This window comes from Apus apus, chromosome 1 (assembly GCF_020740795.1).
Source record: "Apus apus isolate bApuApu2 chromosome 1, bApuApu2.pri.cur, whole genome shotgun sequence".
NCBI classification, from domain to species: Eukaryota; Metazoa; Chordata; class Aves; order Apodiformes; family Apodidae; genus Apus; species Apus apus.
Window position 1 is genome coordinate 109542204 of NC_067282.1, and position 14283 is coordinate 109556486.

Below are 14283 nucleotides of genomic sequence, written 5' to 3' on the forward strand. Positions count from 1 at the left end.
AGTAAGCAGGCTTATATGTGTACAGGGGTTCCTCCTCTCATTCAGGGACTAATCTGAGGCATTTTTCCAATGCCAATATTGCTCAATCTTAATAATGAAAGAAACCTCCTGAATGAAGATTGTGCTGCAAAAATGCTTAGTGAGAAAAGTGTTCATAAATTTTACAATTCAGAGCTAAGGAAAAACTTTAGGCTCCAGTGCATGTAATTCACATGTACTAGATTTCCTTGAGGCACTAAAACATGGAGAAATACTTAAAGGAGACAAGGACACCATAGTATATGGAAAGCCAACAGCCTCATACTACCAGCTCTCTCACCCACATATGAGCATAGAACAGGACATCACAATTTACAGATAACAGGTTATCATTAAGTCATCAACTCCTGCATGCCAATCCTTTTCTTAAAATTTGAAGACTTCAGAAAATTGTTCCCCTTTTGTCCTGGTTAAAACTACCTGCCTGCATGGAAAAAGGTGTACACAGAGCACACTAGTGTTTGAAACAGTATCCAGCAAGGCTTCCACTGAAATATCACAAGCTCAACTAAGTTCAGAATGACAACAGTTGCCTCAGCTAGCCTTTTTCCTTCATAACAACTACAAAACAAGCCCACATCTCACAAGAATTAAAAGGCCCCCTCCAAGCACACCCGAAAGCCCCCGATATACTGACAGATGCAAATAAACAACTGATCTTAGCAACACACTTCTCAGGTACTGCTTGGTCATCTCTTGTCAGAACCCACCCCCACACATGAAGAAGCCTTTGTTTTGTCCTTGCCAGCCTTGTGAAAGCAGAAAAAAAGCATGAAGCAGAAATGCCTACTAAACTTACTCCTTTTAATCAATCTGCACCTAAGAGAGTCAACCTTATCATGCTGACTTACACACAATTCAACAAATCATGCAGGGCACAAGGCTTAAAAAAGGAGCAGAAATAGTCATCTACTATTCACCCAACTATGACAACACAGATAATCATGTTTCCCTGTGTACCTACTCCATTTCAGTATTCTGTATTACAGAAGGTTAACTGTAGAAAATGACTCTTCCTAAAGAGTTTCCACAGGACATCCCCCTCACTACTACTACAAGGACATGCAGCTACCCAGTGAATACAGGCAAATTAAGCTATACTGTGCCACAACAAGTGCATTACTTTACCAGCACAGCCATGTAATCACTACAGCCAATATAAATCACCCCGTACATCCAAGTGCCCTTTTAGAAGTCATGGGTAAAACAATCATGAATAACAATGAGCCTTTAAAGTAGAAAAGATAACCAACTACCAACAGAAGAATTCAACACTCCTTCCCCTCCACTACCACCAACTTTTCATCAGTTCAGATTGCCAAGAATACACACAAAACACACCTACATGAGATAAGAAATCTCTCTGGCAGAGACTATAAGTCTTTAATTCAAGTCTTTTATCTACTTGAGGGAGGCTAATGGAGGGCTACGAGGATAATTAAGGCACTGGAACACCTGCCTTACAAGGAAAGGCTAAGAGACCTGGGGCTTTTCAGTCTGGAGAGAAGACCGAGAGGGGGATCTAATTCATGTCTATAAAGATGAGGGCTGGGCATCAGGAAGGCACGGACAAGCTCTTTTAACTTGTGTCCTGTGATAGGACGAGGGGAAAATGGACTCAAACTCAAGCATAGAAGTTCCACCTCAACATGAGGAAGAACTTCTTTACTGTGAGGGTTGCAGAGGACTGGAACAGGCTCTGCAGAGGGGCTGTGGAGTCTCCTTCTCTGGAGACTTTCGAGATCTGTCTGGACACCTTTCTGAGTGTTCTGCTCTAGGGTTTGTTTGGGGTTTTTTTAAGTTTTTTGTTTGTTTCTTGGTTTGTGTTTTGGGTTATTTTGTTTTGTCCTGCTCTGGCAGGGGGGCTGGACTCAATGATCTTCAGATATCCCTTCCAATCCCTAATATTCTGTGACCTGTGATATTTGCAGCACTTCTGAGAGCATAAATGGTTTTCCCTTTATACCCAGCTAACTACTCTAAATTCCTCTTGCAATAATCATCTCTCTTCTCTTCCAATGTTCAGCACAAGTTAAACACAACGCACCTCCTCCCTTCCCACTCAGCAGCTTCCAGCTACCTTTTCCCCAGAGCATCCAGCCAACTAGGGACTGAATTTTTTTTCTTGTGTTGACCAATGCCAAGCTAAAAACCGCACTGCCAAACAGAGCACTCCCACGTTCTTATCCTGGCCTCTTCCAGATTCCACTAGGAGAGGCAATGGGGCAGGGTGAGAAGCTTCCAAAACAAATTCAACAGGTATTTTTAAAAGACATAAAAAGCAAGAGGGAAGAGTGAAAAGTGCTTAAGCCAATTATGTGACCATGCCGCCTGAACAAGTCTGCAGTTTACCTGAGGTGTGATTTTTCTATGCAAAGTCAATTCTGTCAATTATCTGGCATAGCCAGGTCAGGTAGCTACCACAGAATAGTAAAGGTTGGAAGGGGCCTCTGGAGATTGTCTCATCCAAGACCCTGCTCAGAGCAGGCTCAATGACAGCAGGCTGCTTAGGGTCATGGTCAGGTTTTCACTAGCTCCACAGACTGATACTCCACTGCCTCTGTGGGTTACCTATTACCATGTTCCAACACCCCTCACAATGTAAAGTGTTTTCTTATGTTCAGATCAAGTTTCATGTGTTCTAATTTGTGCCTACTGCCTCCTGTCCTGCCACACAGGGCACAACTAAGGAAAAGTTTAGCCTTCTCTACACCTCCAATAAGGTATAAAATGCTATAAATACATATATAAGATTTGACATGGCATTTAGGGACATGGTTCAGTGATGGACTTGATAGTGTTATGTTAATGGTTGGACTTGATCTTAAGGATCTTTTTCAACCTAAATGATTCTGTATCTAAGAATCCCTTAAGCTTTCTTTCTCTACTCCAGGCTGAGTAGTCACAGCTCAAAAAAGTGATCTTGTGTATCGAATACCCCATTGTTGCTTTGTGAATCTATAGTTCCTGAGGTTTTTTGTATCCTCAGTCTCAATAAAAATACCTTCCAACATCAGCAAGGTTTAGATGGTTTTGCTTCCAGGGGATACAAAATTCCCATTACTGGATTACATTAAAAGCACCTATTATCAAACTGCAGAAGAACATTACTATCACAGCTCCAAGTACCACCATTAAACACATATCTAGATAAAGGCTAATCTGAAACAGTGCTACACACAACAGCCATGATCATGACTAAAATGTCAATTTTCTAAGTTACCTTATAACTTAAAATTAAACGTATGAGAACAGCAGGTTTGATGCCACATTCAAGTAGAAGTGATGTAGCAGAACACTTCCATTGGCAGCATTTAAAAGCCAATATTCCATTTCCACCTAGTCTTTAAGACAAACTTTTTTTAAATGGTTAAACAGTGAATTTCTGCTACAAGGACAAATAATGTTACAAGAATTGATTACTTCAGTACACTCAACTACAAAACACCAGAACAGAGGCAAATTAGATCAGTGAGAGCAGAATGTAAGGTTTCCTAGACTATATCACAGCATTCCCACTCTGTCTCCCGTTAATTTTTTCAAACACGTAATTGAAATGAGAAAGTAAAGAATGCTAAGAAGGGTTGGGCAGTTTTACTGCTAACCATGTAGGATCTGGTCCAAATGCTTTCTTTGAGACAAGAACCACTGTATCAAGGAGTTTCTTACTCTAACACAACTACTCCTGCACATCAAACCTGCAGCAGAAGGTGAGTACCATTAGTGTATAAAGTGTGAAAATACACAGCTACTTTTTTTTCACTAAGTAATCGCCACATTCCTAGCAGCATAGGCCATTCTACATCTGTCTCATATTTTCATGTTTATAACCATGTTATTCAGTGTTTTTAAAATACATCAGAAACACGCAACCTAGGTAGTGGGCACAACAGAGAGAAGACTGGAGTAAAGGGCAGAATGAAGAGATCAAGGAACGACACAGATTGCAGCAGTTGCACAAAACACTCCTCTGTTTTACCCTCTGTCTCTTACCAGGACAACTAATCTTCAGGCAAGACAAATCATGAAGTGGAGCACCAAAATAAAACTATGTTCTCATTTTTTAATGTAAAGCTAGTCACTGACCAATATAAGCGTTACATAAATAATTTTCTTGCTTGAAAGAAGCAAGCACATTTCACAACTGAAATTAGGTAGATTAGCAAGTATTTTGAAGCACAAGCCTCATCACTGCAACATACATAATGAAAGAACCAGAACAAAACATGCTACTTATTTAGAGTTCATTCACACTTTGAAACTAACTTTAGATGAATTATGAACATGAAAGTGCTTATGAATGAATTTTATAGCCAGGAGCCACCTTCTCTTTTCGCCCTATCAGCCCACAGACTGACTTCCTGAATAATTTATTTTTTATTTTTGTGAGAAGATCACAGCCTTACTGAAGGCATTTTGTATTTAAAGACCACTCAGAAAGGATAAAACCTACTGACCAGCTGAGGACATAAGTTTATCCAGGTGACTGTAACATACAGTCACACACTTAATCTGTACACAAGTCATACAGACTGACTCAAAGAAGCCTTGAAACAGGTCACTTATGTCAAGTAGGTCACCTTTCTTGGTAAATTTTTATTACACATAATAAGAAATGCATTTACTAGTCTCCAAAATCCTTCTATGTACAATTTCTACCCACTTGTTAGACAAGGAACACCAGCCAGAGTTCAGGAGGACAGCAGGTATATGTGGCCTCTGCAGTATACCATGATCCTGCAGAGATACCTGTAAAAGTCAGAATGTACCACCCAAAAAAGTCTCTGAAAATCTGTACTAGTACAAAGAGATAAGTGATAAAACACAAACATTGGCCTACAGGAGCCCTCTCTTATGAGCATCATTAACAAAATATCTAGAGACACTGAAACAAAAGCAGACTACAACAGAAGCAGCAAGTCAAAGTTATAAAAAATTGCAGGATGTTTTAACTACTTGAAAGATTTAAAACAAAGGATAACCTTCCAGAATCCACCTTGATTTTATTTGCTGAAGTATTTGATTATCATCTGATATGACTGAAGAGTTACTTGGGAAAAGTCAAACACCACAAGCAAACTTTTCCCATCTTATTTACTGTACAAATACAGGGCTCCTACCTCTGGATTAATCATAAGAAGGCTCACTTCTGATGACTCCTGCATCATAATCAGGGACCTGTAGAGGGTTTCTTCCACGTAAGCCTTTAGCAAACTTTTAGAAGCCCCTCATTGCTGCTGGAAGCACTCAAAGGACTATTTTCAGCTAGCTATTAAAGGAGCATTGTTCATTTATGTAGGGTGAGTCCTCCATGAACATTCCACAAAACAAAATAAATTACCTTTAAGACATCAAGCATGCCAAATCCTGACTTGACAAACAGGACAACTCTGAAAGAGAAGCTAAGTATTGCCCCTTCAAAAAAAAAAAAGGCATAAAACAGATAAAAGCAACAAAGAACTACCATGTTACTATACCTTTCACAGTAATCATATGCAGAGCCAAAGAACATTTCAAAAGTCCGTCCCATTCACTTTTATATGTTCAGAAATTATTTCTTTCTGTACTTTTGATATTTTTGAAGTGGTTCTCTTATACCTGGCATCTCATTGCAGCTAGTTATGATGCTACACCTTATTATAGTTACCAACAACTTTCAAAATTCAGATCTTCTGGAATCATGCACAACAGCTCACCAGAAGTCCTGCCACTCTGGAAAAAAAGACATTTTGGGCCTCCACAAATAACGGTGGCTGGCATTCTCTAAGTAACACTGCTGTTTAATAATCACTCAAAAGTTTAAGAAAGCGATTTTCACTTTCTTCCTTTCCCCAATTGCTACTTTGCCCTGTAAGACTACAGGTTTTTCCACTTCATACATATTCATTGTTCTTTAACAAAGAAGTAACATTTGCTTACTTAGAGACAGACAGGTGAAGTCTTTGTCATACTGCCTGAGACAACCCACAAACAGTATCTTTTACCTTTAAAAAAAAAAAAATCTACGTCTCACAACAGACTCCTCCAGACATGCTGCTTAATCAAGTTTAGTTTTGCTATGGCAAGACAACTTCTCATTAAACTTCTTGCAATGCTTTATCCCAACAGACTATTAGAGCTTAACAGTAGGCAAAAAGGTAAACCAAAGGCATTTGCAAAACAACATTCCCATACATTAAGTCTGGCATAACACCTTTACACAGAGTATTTATGCACTCAGAAAATTTACTGCATGTGATATGTAGCTTGAGCCTTAACATCAACAAATATATTTTCAACACCTCAGCTCCACTAACTTCATTGGTCTGTCCCAGTTATGCATAAACTAAAGTCCATCATCAAGCACATAAAGACTGCTGACTCTTTAAAACATTATCACCTGTTGACATATCCCTAGCCCTTCCACCCAAAAAAAAGCAATAACCAAGAGTATACTTGGGTAACAGAACTTTAGCATGCCTAAATAATCAGTTCTCCCCTTCATTTACATCTCTCAAGTCACATTTATCACCCTTTTCTAGAAATATTAACAAAAATAACCAGTACTTGTCACACGTACTTTTCTCTTTCCTTCCAAAGATTTTGCTATTAAAAAGGAATTCTCAGAGAATTATACCTAGAACGGTAAATACTGATGTATCAAAAGTAGTTTTTACTTCCTGCAGGAATTAGTTCCAAAGCACCAAACCAGACCCTTGGGGAAAAAGGGTCTCCCATGCTGTTAACTTTTACAGGCAACAGTTCCTTCATGTCTGACCAAGCAGTCATTGAGTACCTGACATAGAGATGGAGAACCAGAGAATTGTATTTTCAGAGTTCCATTCATAAAAGTATTTTAATCTTAAAAATTAGTAACCAACAAAAGCTGGAAATGAGTTCATAGCAGTCCTTATTGCTAAAAATGGAAAACTATCAATTCCTGTACTAAGGCCTCCTGACAAATCCCCATTCCTGCTCTGACACACAGGTCTGGTCTTGTTCAGGCCTGTCTAAACTAGATTGTGAAGACCTGCACAGCTCAGCTGAAAACAGTCCAGACAAAAGCATAGGCTGAGCCCACACCACTCATGGAGGCTGCTAATGGAACACAACTAAAATGGACCTATTCATAGAATAGTTTGGGTTGGAAGGGACCTTTAAAGTTCCAACCCCCCTTGCCACAGGCAGGAATACCTTCCACTAAACCAAATTAACTCGAAGCTCCATTCAGCCTGGCCTTGAACACCTCCAGGGAGGGGGCAGCCACAGCCACCCTGGGAAACCTGTTCCAGTGTCTCACCACTCTCACACTGAAGAATAAATTCCTACTATCTAACCTAAATCACCCCTCTTCCAGTTTTAATCCATTACCCCTTGTCCTTTCACTACAGGCCCTTGTAAAAAGTCCTTCCCCAGCTTTCCTGTAGGCCCCTTCAGGTACTGGAAGGCCACTGTAAGGTCCCCCCCAAGTCTTCTCTTCTCCAGGCTGAACAACCCAAACTCAGTCTGTCTTCAGTGGAGAGGTGCTCCAGCCTTCTCATCATCTTCATGGGCCTCCTCTGGACTCACTCCAACAGCTCCTTGTCCTTCCCATTCTGGGGACTCCAGAACTGGAAACAGTACTCTAGGTGGGGTCTCAAGAGAGTGTAGTAGAGGGGGAGAATCACCTCCCTTGACCTGCTGGCCACACTTCTTTTGACGCAGCCCAGGACACTATTGGCTTTCTGGGCTGTGAGTGCACATTGCCAGCTTATACTGAGCTTCTTGTCAACCATTCCTGAACTGCAGCTGCAAACACACCTTTAGTCAAGGCTGATAGCAGAATTGCTAGCTCCAGAGGCATTTACTTGAGTCTTGCTTAATCTTTATTTACATGCTCTTCACACACAGATCACAGTTAACAAATGTTGATAACATACCATAAATTAATATGGTAAAGAAAAGATTAGCATATCATCCCAAAATGTTACCACTGTAATCAATGCTCCAGCACTTCAGACAAGCTGATACTTGAAAACAGCAGTCAAATTGAGCTACAAGGTTCAGAGATGCTGTTCCTCCCAAAGCATATTCAAATATACTTAAATGTATTTTTACTAACTTCAGCCAGCTCCAGTCCTGTAAGCAGAATCTGCCTATTAAGAAAAACAAAGCCTTAGCATCTCTAGTACATTAGGAAATAAACACCCATTACAGAGAATATTAATTTAAAAAGAACTCTATATACAATCAAGCACTCAAATGTTTTATTGAAGGAAGTTTATTTATCATCTTAGAAACTGCAAAGTATTTACTATTAGTTTAAGCCTTTCTCCTTCATACACAAAATTCTGACTTGTGGAAGAACTGTAGAAGAGACACCAAGTTTTCAATGCCAGTCACCTCTTCCTGCTTTCTCTGGTATTTCTACACTTAGCATCGGATGACTCAACAGCTAGAACTGCCCATTATCTGCTTATTAAACCAAATCAGTGACAATTTCAGATTGTCTTTCTATAGCAGGACAAAGCTCAACACAAGCTAGCAGCTGAATTCATGTATAGTTTTCGCCAGTAGAAATTCAGGTAGAGGTTTCAGGGATGGTAGCAAGGAAGAGCCAACACAGCACCCCTCATCATTTAGTTCTCTTCAACACTCCTGCTTCTGTGAGACCATCCCCTCAAAATGGTAGTTAGTCCTTAAAGTAAGGAAATTGAATCAAAAGGCTCCAAAGGGATGCAGAACTAAAGGCCTTGTCAACTCTTACCACACTCCAGGAGTTTAGATCAGCACAGCCAAGAACAAGCACGTAAAATCATGATCCTGCTCTATGAAGAACATTAAGACTTCAATCAGAACCAAGACAATAACAAAAATATTAACCACATGCAGGTCAAATTTCAACAATCCAATAGCCTAAGAAAAGACTTCGATACTGAAAGAACATTTAGTAAAGTTCATTTCAAGTATCTTACAATCAAGACTCTTTCAGAACACAACGTGTATGACCTATTAGTTACTACACTTTTAAGGATGTCAAACACTGGAATATATCATGCATGTGAGGGTTATTTAAATCTTTAGACCTTCAGCAACATTCCTGTCTGCTTAAAAATAGGGATAAAGTCTAAGATGTATTACTGCCAGTAGATTTAATAGCCCTTTCTTACACTGTAATGGATGTTCCAAACAGGACTTTTCATTTATTAACCAAGTTGTAAAGCAGTTACTGCCTCTCATTGAAAAAACTCCAAAATAAAAACTTTGTAAATTAAGCTTGTCTCCAATAAGCAAGTTATGCAGCAAAACACTAGCCAGAGTAGAAAGGTTTTTCCAAGTCAAATCCAATATACATTACTCCAGTTAGATTTAATATAATTTATTAGTAAAGAATCTCTTCAATATGTTGTTGGATAGAGATAATATCTAGACAGAAGTACTGCAGCCATTAGCCTTTTTCTATTTACATGTATTCCTACTGATGACAGGCTTTATTTTCTCACCAAGTTTCTCCCCAGTGTCAGAATTGAGCAGTTGACACTGCCAAAAGGAACAAAGCCACTAACAGCAGTCTTAAAGAGGAGGCTTAGCCCACAAAAGGTCATTCCCTCCTTTTTTTATCTTCATGAAGACATTCATTTGAAGAAAAAGGCACCATGTGCACACACATGTCCACATATCCTTTTCTTACCTGCACTACAGCCCTGACATTCCCATGGTGTCCTAATTCACGAGTTTCAAAAGAATTTGTTTCAGTAACTGTCAGCTCAGATGATCCCCTGCTCTCCTCCACCACCTCACTCATCTGGGCCCTTGCCACAAACATTGTCAGCGTGTCAGCTTATGCAGCTGTGCTCTGAACTGTAAAATCCTACACCCCAACCTCCCTCACTTCCCCTCAGCAATACTCCTAAACACTAAACTTTGAGACAGTTAGAGCAAATTTTTCAACAAGTATGTCCTTACTCTCTCACAGTAACTTTCCAAAGCAACTAAGAAACCAATTGGTTAATCTCAGGAGCCTGTACACTATCTTCCCCTCCATTAAAAGAAACCTGAAGAACTCAGCCACCAAAACACTTAAGCTTGTATGAGACATTAATGTATGGATAGAAACATTCCCATCTATAAGCAAATTTACAACATACAGTAATCTAAAATCAATTATCTGAAGGTCTAAGACATCAAACATCTACATACTTCCATAATCAAATTCCTCATTTCTCATTAACTAACAAAAACGTCATTAGCCCAGAAAATAAAGGCATAACTAAACCATTTTATGCCCCAATTAAAGAAGGCAAGAAATCTGTGTCAGTTTTCATAAATGTTAAAGCACTTTTCTTATATTTTAAGACATGGACCATTATGCTGTTTTGTCTGCTGAAGTTGTCTTATCTTGGGGGCCACTGAAAAGCAACATACTTCAGCTCAAAGGTCTGAGGTCTACAGTTGCTACTTTAAGCAGCTCTTGGGTAGACCATCACAAAGTCAGGCTGTATTACCCAGCCATTGAAGATTCAGCCCTGCATATATCTAACTGATAATTTTTTTAAGCTGATGCAATGCATAATTAGAAGAGGTAGAGTTACCAAGACAGGAAAAAAAGAGCCTTTTTTTCTTCTGACCAATTTGTAGGATGCTGGGTTTTTTAGTACGTTAAAGAAATGTATTGAAAAGTTTGAAGAAAACTGACAGCTTTTAGTAGAGGTCCATGGCTTCATCCATCTCATAGAGCCACATTCTCCAGATTATGCTTTATTCTCCCCCACCCCCACTGCAAATCAACACATGAGGGCTTGTTTTGTTCTCTAACTCCCTACACCCATGTTTTCATTGACATTGCTGGCATCTCTCAATACCTCCAACAACTACCAGGCTTACAGAAGTTTTTATGGTAAACACTAAAAAATGCCTACTATTCCTGTTACCATTCTCAAGATCCTTTGTGAGTTCATGTTTAAATCCTGAAGAATGTACCTGACAAGCACCACAGTCCAGTATCTGAAGAGAACTGGACTACCTGAAGAAAACAGGGCTGCTGTTGCAGGGTTTTGGCATATGCCAAGCAAGTCAGCCAGTGCCAATGACCTACTAGAATCTACATCATTCTGCAACATGAGCAGTTGCTAGCTGAGAGCCACAGAATTCTTAATGTGACAAAATCCCATCTTCCTAATGCAGAGCTGTGTCCTCCAGATCCTTTCACTGACACCCAAGGACAGCCTCCCTCCTTCAGTCCCTGAGAACCTCAGAAGACAGAATGAAGACAAGCCACACACCCCATAAAGAAAAAGATCCTGGAAAAAATTTAACATCTTGGAAACACTATCCCATCCTTTACTAATATTTTACTAAATGCCATTTCACAGCATTCCAAAACATTCATAAGTTTTATTGTCTAGTTGACAATCCAGCATTAAACTTTTAACTCATTTAACACAAACTACAAATGTGCATTCACCAATTTTTCCTCTGTAGACAATTCCTTATGTTTTGGGCCATAAGAACTACATGAGAGGAAAAATTCCACATGAAAGGTCCAGCCAAATTAAAAGCTGTCAGGTAGAAGAAATTTCTTCACATCTGACTGACAATGCTCATTATGCTCAAAAATAAGGGAAAAGGCTTCTCACTCATTTGACCTACACAGCAACACATCTTACAGTTGGTCCATTTCCCCACCCCATTCAGGAACGTACATCCTGACTGGAGAGATCCAAACATTGTGTCCAAAAGTAAAGGGAAATGGAATAGATAACCTACCTGAAAGCAAGACAATACTTAAGATTATTATCACACAGTTTAATTAATGTTGTACTTCTTACAGCATAGAGCAGCTAATTTAACTGCCACTTATTTTCAATACACCTAGTCTTACTTTTTTCCCTGGCAATTTTTCTGCAGAAACTGATGCAACCCTTGAACCCATGACAGTTCAAAGAACTAAGCAAGCAAAGAGGTCACTGCAGGGGCTGGGTGGTATCCGTGAAGGCTGCTTTTAGAATGCTTTCATTTCCCAGTTCTGCTCATGCTAAATTAGCAGAGCACAAGGTGGAAGTAAAATGGCAGAACTACCTCATGCACTGTGAGGTCACCAGCAGAACTGCTAAGCTGCACTAAAAAAAAGCTGCCCTTCTTACAAGGGCATGCAGTGATAGAAGGAGAAGTAACGGTTTCAGACTGAGTGCAGATTTAGACTAGATACTAGGAATAAATTCTTTACTGTGAGGGTGGTGAGACACTGGACCAGGGTGTTCACAGAAGTTGTGGATGCCCCCTCCCTGTAAGTGTTCAAGGCTAGGTTGGAATGAGCTTTGAGCAACGTGGTCTAAAGGAAGGTGTCCTTGCCCATGGCAGGGAGGTTGGCACTTTTAGGTTCCTTCCAACTCACACTATTCTGTGGTTCCGTGAAAAAAAAGTCTCACTGTAAAATGGAATCTGGAAGACTTTCACCATGAAGCACAGAATACCCTAAAGTGCACTGTTTGGGAACAACTCCACTTCCCCCTCTCTGCCTCTGGCTCCCCGAGGCATAAACGCAGCAACACTACAAAAGGTACAGCACATCGCAAAGCTCCTGCCTGAGGTCAGGAACCTCTCAAATCAAGCTACCGATTTTACTGGCAAATGCGGGGAACAGCCTTCACAGCTCGTGTCTCCAAAAACGGAAATAAAGAACAGGGGGAGCGCAGAGAACGGGAGATCCCCGGCGGCAGGGCAGCCCCGGGACCGGCCTGACCGCGGGGCGGGGGCGGCGGAGCGGGAAGGGCAGCCCGAGCCGCCTGCATCGCCCCGCTTTGGCGCCCACGGCAGCTCCCCCCCGGTTAAACCTTTTTTCACCCATCTTGGCCGTTGAAAAACGTGGTGGTGGTTCTCCCGGTTTCTGGCTCGACCGTGCCCTCTACAGATAGCTGCGGAGTAAAGCTTTGAAACAGCCGCTGGCTCAGCCGAAGCCGAGTTTCATCGCTAATCGCTTCTTCCACGCTCTTTGCGACGAGGTTAGCGAACGACCGAAGCGACAAGACGCCCCGGTGTACCCGCACCTCGCTCTTACGAGCCCGCTTCACCGCCCCACGCCTGCAGCGCGGTGCAAGGGCTGCACTCCGCGGGGCGCGGAACCCAGGCGGGTGTCGCGGGGAGCCCCGGCCCGGCCGCTCGCCAGCGGCCAGGCCCTCCCCCCGGGCCCTCGGCGCCGTACGGCACCTCCCGCCCGCCTCCCCTTCCTTGCCCGCGGGGAAAGCCCCCACCGGCGGACAGAACAAGCCCGCCGCGGTGATCGGCCGGGGAGGGGGCACCTGCACGGCCGGCCCCACCCCCCCCGGCACGGCCCCGCAGCGTCGCCTCGCCGCAAGCCGGGCTGTCCCCGGCGCGGGGCGGCCGCACGGCCCGGGGGGGCTCAGGGCAGGAGGCCGCAGCGGGCCGCCCACCTGCCCGGGGCGGCTGCGGAGGCATGGCGAGCCCGGGGAAAGAGCGGGGGCTCCTGCCCGCCGGCAGGGGCGGACAGGTCGGGGTGCGGGGGGCACCCGGGCGGGCAGGGAGCCCGGGGAAGGCCCGGGGGAGGGGGCGCCTGCGCAGGGCATGGCGGGCGGGCGGGCGAGCGGCCGCGCCGCTTCCTCGGCGGCAGGGACGGGGGGAGGCGGGGCAGGACGCACCGCCGAGGCGGCGACGGGGGATGAGGGGGCCGGCGGTGGGGGGGGGGCGGGCAGGGGAGGGGGGGGGGGGGGGGGGGGGGGGACACAGAGAAGAACGGAGGCGCCCCCCGCCCTGCTCTGCTCCGCTCCGCCCCGCTCTCCCTCCCGCCGAGGCGGCGGCGCTTACCTGTGGCGCCGAGCAGGAAGTCCAGGGTGCTGTGCCGCGCTGCTGCCATAGCGAGGGAGAGCCCTGGGCCATGCCTGGACGCGGCGGCGGCGGCGGCGCGGGGAGCGCGGAGGACCTGCCTATATGCGCGCGGGGGCTGCGGCGGCGCGGCGGGGGTGGGCGCGCGCCGCGGGGGGCGGGGCCGGGCGGGCGGGGCGGGGCGGGGCGGGAGAGAGGCGGGAGCGGTATCGGCGGGGCGGGAGGGAGGGAGGCCGGAGGCTGCCGCCGGGGGAGGTGGCGCCGGGCTTGGCTCCGCGGGTTCTCGGGAGTTCCGGGGGTCCCCGGGAAGTCGGCGGAGTGGGATGGCGGCCGCCCCGCCACGAGGGCTGCGGCGGTGGGTGCCTGCGCCTCCTCGGCCGCCGGCTCCCGCCTCGGGGCTGCGGGGCCGAGCGTGGTCCGTGCGCCCGAAAAATGCCCTCCTGAGGC

General features: G+C 44.2%; 2 protein-coding genes across 4 annotated transcripts in view; both read right to left on the bottom strand.

Annotated features, from left to right (window-relative positions):
- SMS (spermine synthase) overlaps positions 1 to 13959 on the bottom strand; it is a 53773-nt gene extending 39814 nt beyond the window's left edge. The window contains exon 1 of one of the 2 annotated variants that reach the window (XM_051608968.1): positions 13819 to 13959. In XM_051608968.1, the coding sequence (XP_051464928.1) occupies positions 13819 to 13867 (49 nt within the window). In that variant the 5' untranslated portion in view covers positions 13868 to 13959. The remainder of the gene's footprint in view (positions 1 to 13818) is intronic. The other variant, XM_051608969.1, reaches the window with a different exon arrangement.
- CNKSR2 (connector enhancer of kinase suppressor of Ras 2) overlaps positions 1 to 14283 on the bottom strand; it is a 475055-nt gene that overhangs the window by 107925 nt on the left and 352847 nt on the right. The window lies entirely within an intron of this gene.